This window comes from Trachymyrmex septentrionalis, unplaced genomic scaffold (assembly GCF_001594115.1).
Source record: "Trachymyrmex septentrionalis isolate Tsep2-gDNA-1 unplaced genomic scaffold, Tsep1.0 scaffold29, whole genome shotgun sequence".
NCBI lineage: Eukaryota > Metazoa > Arthropoda > Insecta > Hymenoptera > Formicidae > Trachymyrmex > Trachymyrmex septentrionalis.
The window spans coordinates 3,266,431-3,274,499 of NW_017305451.1; the positions used below are offsets into that span (position 1 = coordinate 3,266,431).

Consider the following 8,069-nt stretch of genomic DNA (forward strand, 5'->3'; position numbering starts at 1 on the left):
CACAAGCAACGCGACACAAACGCGATACAAACAAACCTGGTACGAACTGTTTATTCCGCGGTTTGAAATCCGAACATGCGTGTCTCCTCAGAAATCGAAACTCACTAGATTTTCGTTCTTTCGGGTGTGTTCGGGGAGTATACTAAGTTTGTTCGCGTTGCTTGTACTTTTTGCACTCAGCATCTTCGTTTTTTCTCGTTCCATATTCAAATATATATTTATCTTTTTTTAAGTAAAAACATTTTGGGTGATTTCAAGCAATGCGAACAAATTTTTCACTTAAATTAAGATAAATATGTATTCAGGCGTTCAAGAGAGAGAGAAAGCGAAATTGTTAAGTGCACAAAGTGCGTGCAACACGAACAGACCTGTTGATGGGTTAAAGCCTGATGTCCACGATGCTAGAAATCTGTCCGAGATCTTGGACAGAGAAAAAATTAACAAATCACATTTGAATAATTTGATCACATGACCATTGTGATTGGTTAATTCTTTCTTCATCCGAGGTCTCGAACCGATTTCTAGCATCGTGGACATAAGACTTAATGGATGCGTATTGTGTACCGTGTGATAAGAAGGAAAGAAGAGATTCACTGGGCGTGCGAGTTTATTGGTCGTTTTTTAAACATTTTAATGAGGATTATATTAAAATATGACTAATAATGTACACAGATATTTAATATGTATTTTCTGATTTTTCCTTTTTTCTACGGGATACTTTTCTACTGTATCAGGAAACGCGATTCGTGTTTATGAATCCGTTACTATGACAGCGGATTTGAATCCGGAAGACTTTGGAGTGTGTAAATACATGGCAAATATATTGCCGAATTTGTTATTTTGTATATTTTATGGAACTGAATATTTTATGGAAGTAAAATGACGGAAGCAACTAAATCCGATGTGCAAATTATTTTGAGCATAAAAGAAGGTAAAATTTTATAGATGTATCTTTATTGCGTATACCTCAAGAATATTGCAAGTTTTATTTCTAAAATTGATGTGCTTTCCTTGAAAATTCTTATCTAAAAAAATATACTTATTCTTTATAATTATATCATAATTTTAATAATAATTGGAATAGAGAAAATATTAATTTGTATAATTTATAAATTATGATGTCATAATATGTAGTATGATTAAGGACTTTTATGTGGAACTTAAATTTATGAGGAAATCAAATTATTTATCAAATTATAACAATGATTGTCATAAAATAAAATTTTATGTATGTACGTATTACAGGGAAGGGTTTTGAACAAGTTTTACAACCAACATTATTAATTGGAACTTTAAATGGACACTCCTTAGAAACTGACAGAATTGAGTCATGTCCGACTCCGCAATATATCACAGATTTAGTTTGGGAAACTAATAAAATAGTGTTGAGAAGGTAAGAATGGTATTTGTTTTTTTTTTAATTCAAATTGCTATTATTTGCTAATAAAGTATAGATGTGATGATTTCATTTTGTATTTAATTTATAGAATGCGATCAGAGCAAGTCTCATTAAAATTAGAATGCTTTGCTTTTAAAGAGAATGAAGGTAGAGAGAGACTCGGATACGTTCTACTAAACATACGTTCTGCGCAAGTAATATCTAAATGTGGAGATTTGAATCCAAAAGCAAGTTGGCACAAGTTGATGGGATTACGAAGCAACCTTAAAATACAAAAGCCTGAGTTACTTCTTGCATTAAGAGTTGAAGATCGGAAGGATGTAACTTTAAATCCAATAGTGGAGGTAAAATGTATTATTTTGTATGAATATAGTATATTTCGGGATTCATAATAATCGATTCTCCTAATAATTGAATAACAAATAATTATTAGTAATAAAGTAAGAGAATAGTATAATATATTATATTAAAATATAATTAGTTTTATTAAAAAAAAATATATATATATATAAGCTATCATTATCACATCATATTATTTCATAGCATAGTAGAAGTTTGATAGAAAAAGATATTATTTTGGAAAGTAATGAAATAATCCCTTATTTGCATCCTGATGAACAATTGATTCAATTGGGGCCTTTAGATACCTGTGGTGAATTATTCATATTAAGTATCATGGCCATATACATAAGAAATTTGCATTTATTATTTCCTGAAAATCTGAATATGCATAGCACTGTACTCTCATATCGAGTTCTGGAAAACGATGTAGAACTTAGACCGTTCAGGACAGAATCTAGTAAATCTCATTTTGTCCCCGAAAAAGTAACAATGAGAATACGAAGCTCCTTAAGTGTCTTAAAGCAATACTTACAATCAAAACCGTATTTATTAATATATTTAAAACATGAAAATGGCATAATAGCTGAATCATCAGTTAATCTGCAATCTCTAGTACCCGTAGATAATTTGCAAGAATTTCTCAAATGTGCTGCGCATGCGAGTACTACTTTAAACGAACAATGTTTTCTAATTAAACAAGATTCAATAGAAAACCAGAATCACCAGAAACCTTACCTTGATCTGCAACTCAAATTGCAATATATTGGAAGTAAAACAAATATTTTGTTCAACTTTGATACAGCAATGAATTCTAATAATCTAAACAATATGATGTCTAACACTCAAATGAATCGTAATGAAGAAAGTATAAATGTCGATCAGGTAGAATAGAAACTTAGTCATTTTATCGACAATATCCCATCCTAGTGATTATCAAAATTGATAATGTGAAGATTATATATAATTAAAAATATCTGATTTCAGAGATGTCCAGAAATTGAATCTCACAGAAATCCTAGTGGCGATTATGGAAAATCTAGTTTCAGGAATATTCCTAATGAAGCAAAATGTGCAAAGGAATATAAAAATGTAAACAAACAATCTGTTGATTGTCAATGCTTAAAACATCAAACGGAGTCTAAAGTTACATGTTCGCGCTCGTGCGATGGAATTCTGTACAATGTTAATAAAAATCATATCAGAGATGTAGGATCTTATCACTGCTATTGTCTACGCATTTCACTCGAGGAAATATCATTGGTATCTGAGATGTTATCGGGACGAGAAATTAAATTTCGGTTTGATTGATATATATTTTTTTAATTAAAGGAATATAATAAGGATATTTCCTTTTTAGTTCTTTTTAATATAATATAATATTTTTTCTACGTAGATTTCACCATCCAAAAACTGAAATCATGTCAACAGCGTACGCAACAATGCCAGTTTTACTAAACGAGAAAGTTAAATTGCAAGATATTGTATGCCAATTTCACTTTATATCCGCACCAAATGAAATAAAACAATTACTAGAATCTTTTCCTCCGAAAATCAGTATATGCGACATAAACGAAAGTGATGAATTGTCATTACTAGTGCTTGATGTAAAACCGTTATTTTACCAAGAAAAGTTAATATTAATGTTAATTATATATAAATCTTATAAAATAATAAAAATTAAAACAAGAATTTTTTCAGTTCGAATGTCAGTATAAATTATCTCTGTTCGATACAGATCGAAATAAAATTGCTGATATGGACATTATACTCAAATTAGAAGATCGTGGACCGCATTGTATATTAAAAAAAGAAACTATTGGTAGATATACATTAAGTTTATTAAAATATTTGTTTGTTTCCTATTGTATTATTTCTTAACGATAGAACTTTAGTTCTCTATTTATTGAAATGATTTACTTAAGATAAAAATCTTGGCCCACCAATATTGGACGACAGCTTAGCATATAAAATAGTGGACGAGCTTGAAACTTGGAAGGAACGCCAAAAAGAAATGTTTAAAGCTGAGGTAAAACGAGATAACAGCAATTTGATTGATAATTTCTATTTAATGACATTATTTGTGTGGTAGCTCAAAAGAAAGGAAGAACGATATTTGAACATGTTGAGCGAGGAATGGCGAATGCAAAAGGAAAATCTAGAATCAAAGCTCGCATACAGTGTCGAACAATGTAAAACGTTGGCCAACAGTTTAAACAACGCTACTGAAGATTTACGAAAGCGTAGATTGAAGAGCCTGGAAAATGAGACCAGACTGATAAAAGCAAACGAGGACTTGCAATGGAGATATGAAACCAAGTTACAAGAACTTAAAAACTTGCTGCATGCAACGCAAAGTGATCTTACATCAAAGGTTTGTGAAGAATATCTCAGTTACATATATTTCGCTTTGGATTTGCATCTCTCATGTAACATAAACTTAAAAAGAGGACTATTAAATATTACGTCTCATGATATTTACATATAACATTGTATTTTATGCAGATTGCCAAACTTGAGGAGAAAAAAGTTGCTTTAGAGGCACAAATGGAAATATTATCGTATGAAAACGAGAATATGAAATCGTCGATAAGTAAACAAATGGACGAATTGCAAATCTATCAAAAAGCATCATTAACTCAAGATCAAACAGCGTCTTTGTTGCAAGAAGTAAAAATTCTCGAGGAAAAATTAGACAATGCTCAGAAGGGAAAAGAATTTTTTAAAGAGCAATGGGGCAAAGCAGTTCGCGAATTACACAGGATGAAAGTGGATTATCAACAAGCCATGCAAATTCAAATCAAGAACAGTAGGGAAGAACTAATGAATGCGGAGTACGTTATATGTTATAGCATTATTTTAACTAATCTTATTATAGGAATCCTACTTCAGGTTAAAGCACTAACGACAAAAATTTGAGAAATCAGTAAATAGAAAGCAAAAATATAGAACATTATTATTTTTCGCGATATGTTTAACATAAAATTTTTTGAAATTAAAATTTAGTTAATATTAAATTATTTTACAAGTTTCTACATAGATTTTCACAATGCATTATGACATCGGGACAATTGAAATATGTAATATGATTTGATGGAAATGTATTTTCCTGTACTTACTTTCACTTTTTTCACATACAGTATTGCGGAAATTTTGTCTGCAGACAGAAAAGCTTTGGACAACGATCAACTTTTGCTGAAAGAGCTTCAAAAAGAAATCGATGTGATCAAGCCGAAACAATCCTCTACGAAAGATACCTACAATCAAATATTTACGACAGCTGATGACATTTATTATGATATTTCCTGTAATGATAATAAAATTGTTGACGATAAATCAAAAGAATATAATGAGCGATTGCAGTCGTTGAAAGGAGAACGTGACACTCTTTTAAGGACCGGAAATTACACAGATGATGACGTAGTGATTAAAATACTTAACGCAGAGATTCAATCCTTATTGACAAACAGGTAGCGAATTTATTTTCTGCTTGTTTTCTCTGATTAATATTCGATTTTCATATAAGAAGAGGAAGGTATGCAATTTCAAAATATATGACATGTTACAAGATAATTTATATATGTATATTTATACAAATAAATATTTTAAATATTTTACTGAAAATTTTTAAATTCTTTGTTTATAATTTTTTGAAGTAAGGAAGTACGTCTAAAGAAGCATAATAGCCTTCCAGCCATTTCGGTCCTTTATAAGTGGTTCCTCGATTCATATCTAACCATGTTCCATTAGGTAAGTAGATATCACGATATTCGTCACCCTCTTCAACTATCGGAGCAACCAATATAGATTCACCAAGGAGATATTCTGTAATTCAGTTAAGCAGCAACATTCAATCATCAATTATTTATAAATCACTACCAAGTCGTGCTTTCTAGATTTATCAAGAACATTTATGAATAAGGTTAATTGTTTAGATATTTAGCAAATTTAAAATATAATTTTATATATTCTTATAAACTTACCGTCATTAATCTTGTGAGCTTCTGAGTTGAACGGATCAATCCACCAAATGGGTGGATTTACAGGAGTGCCTTTCTCAATAGTCTGCTGCATGGCTTTTATAATTTCTGTCGAGTAATTCGTGTGCAATTCGGTATATTCTCTGCAGATTTTGATAGTCTGGTAAAATACAGATAGATATTATTTCTTCGCAATATTATAATATGATTTAAGGAACAAATTAAATTCATTAACTTATCGTACAGCAATCCATTCATCTCGGCTAGGATTTTCCATATTACTCACTTCTTCATCGAAATCCCATGGCACAAAAGAATATTGCATCGATGGCATGAAAACAGTGGCCTGCAACCATCTGATGAATAAGTCTTTAGATGGTACCGTTCCGTAGCCGTTGCCGCCGATCATGTCTGGCAGCACATAGACGTATCCGTTAAGATTCATCTGTAGTAGCGTCGTGATCAGTGTGGGTAGACCATTGTTCCACGTCCACCTGGTATCCTTGTCGATCATGCGAACAAATATCGGTAAGTCCTGAGTACGCCATCCCACCCGCACTTCAATGTTATGGGGGAAGTTTGATGCGAGTTTGCGGACGTATTCTTCCGTGAATATACCTGGCTGCAACTCAGACTGTTCATTTAACTTCGGCACCTGTGGTAACCAGGACACCTCGCCGGCATCGAACTTAAAGCTATTGATGCCTAAATCTCGCTGAAGACGACTCAGGCGTTCCGTCCACCATGTCACAGCGTTCGAATTCGTAAAATCAATCGTGGCGGCATCTGAACCTAAAAAAGATATAATTGAACGGTACATTAAAAGATTGAAAATTCACAATAAATTCGTTTGCAAATAAATATTGCTAGATATATTTTTTTTATTTCTTTAAGTGACGCAAGGTGTTTAATATTTAAAAAATGTTAACAGAGAATAATCATCGTTTTCTCTGCAACAAGGAACGTCGATTTTAAACCAATCCTTACCTTGCCACCACGACATTTGAACGTTTCCATCTTGGTTTTTAACGAAGTAATCGTTATTCAGCGCGGTGGAGTATGCGGGTTCACAATTTCGGTTGATGAAAGGATGTATCCACAAAGTGACGCGGAAGCCCTTTTCCTGCAATCGCTGCGTAAGAGCGTTGACATCAGGAAACTTGATGGGATCAAACTCGGCGGAGCCGTAACAGGTCTCCCAGTTATCATCAATCTCGATTTGACTATTGTTGAATCTATGGGCGACGATTTCATCCGCGTAGGTCTCTACCACTTGCGAGGTGATGTTGGTCTTGTATCTGGCCCAGGTAGACCATATAGGATATTTAACCATCAGGCTGTCGGGGTGACCCGTTGGCCTACCCAAATGGTTTTTTACTGCGTATTGATGAGCAGCTTTCGGATCCGAAAAAAAACCTATTGTATATGTGATATTGATGACATCGCGATACTGATAGGGCGCTTTATTCTTGGCGATCATGCATAAGTACTTATCCCGATAATTGTTCTGATCGAGGAATAGTGGGCTTGCATCGTCCACGTAGATGTAAATCCCTTTGCTGGACAGCCAATAACGCTCGGCTAATGCCATGTTTGAAGGATGCGTAGGCAAGTATGGCTCTTCTTCATAGTACATATTCTGTATAGGCCAGTGCTGATAGCGAAACTGTGGCCCGCCGAACCATTCCGTGTTATCATTAAGTTGGAAACAATCAAGGAGTTCGCCATTGGGATCATAAAGTGTACGAGTGATTATGAGGAATGCGTTATCGGGATCTTTCTTGAATGAAGTATCTATAAGTTGATTACTCTTCGTGAAGAAGATATTATTCATCTTCGTGCCATCTGAAATAAATATTATATTTATCAATACAGCTCCTTCATTAAAATGTATAAAATTCATATTGATTTTGTGGAGATATTAATTAACAGGAAGAAATATTGAAGCTTACGAAAATACACTGTTAAATTCATAATATTAAATTATATTAAATTTGAATTATTTTTAATCATTTTTATAGGCCACTACTGCTCTTACTCAATATATGTCATTAATTTAACTGAAACAATGGAGTTAAACTATTTAATTCAAGAAAAACTGTTAAATATAACTCTAATTATTTTATTATTTACTAAATTCTATATGTTATACGGACGTTATTTATCTTGAAACTGACCATAGAAATGGGTTGACTTGCATTTTGACACACGTGGAAGTTAAAAATTGAAAAAATTTTTAATTTAAGAGACTGAATTACATTGTTCCTTTGATATCTAATGTAATTTTGATATCTAAGGAACAATGTAATTCAGTCTCTTAAATTAAAAATTTTTTCAATTTTTAACTTCCA

The 8,069-nt window shown here is 32.5% G+C and overlaps 2 protein-coding genes across 3 annotated transcripts in view; one reads left to right on the plus strand and one right to left on the minus strand.

The window, feature by feature from the left end:
- The first annotated feature begins 675 nt into the window (after positions 1-675).
- Positions 676-5,302, plus strand: LOC108749310 (centrosomal protein of 120 kDa-like). Of its 2 annotated transcripts, XM_018487911.1 has the most exons (11): positions 676-931; positions 1,246-1,393; positions 1,488-1,743; positions 1,943-2,623; positions 2,726-3,039; positions 3,135-3,372; positions 3,440-3,560; positions 3,664-3,767; positions 3,831-4,112; positions 4,244-4,572; positions 4,879-5,302. In XM_018487911.1, the coding sequence occupies exons 1-11, from the start codon at positions 880-882 to the stop codon at positions 5,210-5,212; spliced, it is 2,859 nt and encodes a 952-aa protein (XP_018343413.1). In that variant the 5' UTR covers positions 676-879; the 3' UTR covers positions 5,213-5,302. The 2 variants fall into 2 exon arrangements, with proteins under 2 accessions (XP_018343413.1, XP_018343414.1); XM_018487912.1 differs by lacking the exon at positions 676-931 and having other exon boundaries at positions 1,318-1,393; positions 1,538-1,743.
- Positions 5,303-5,377: 75 nt separating this feature from the next.
- Positions 5,378-8,069, minus strand: part of LOC108749305 (uncharacterized family 31 glucosidase KIAA1161) — a 3,311-nt gene continuing 619 nt past the window's right edge. The window contains exons 3-6 of the mRNA XM_018487905.1: positions 6,706-7,563; positions 6,005-6,510; positions 5,722-5,878; positions 5,378-5,563 (exon numbers count right to left, since the gene is read on the minus strand). Coding sequence (XP_018343407.1) covers positions 5,379-5,563; positions 5,722-5,878; positions 6,005-6,510; positions 6,706-7,563 — 1,706 coding nt within the window. The 3' untranslated portion in view covers position 5,378. The remainder of the gene's footprint in view (positions 5,564-5,721; positions 5,879-6,004; positions 6,511-6,705; positions 7,564-8,069) is intronic.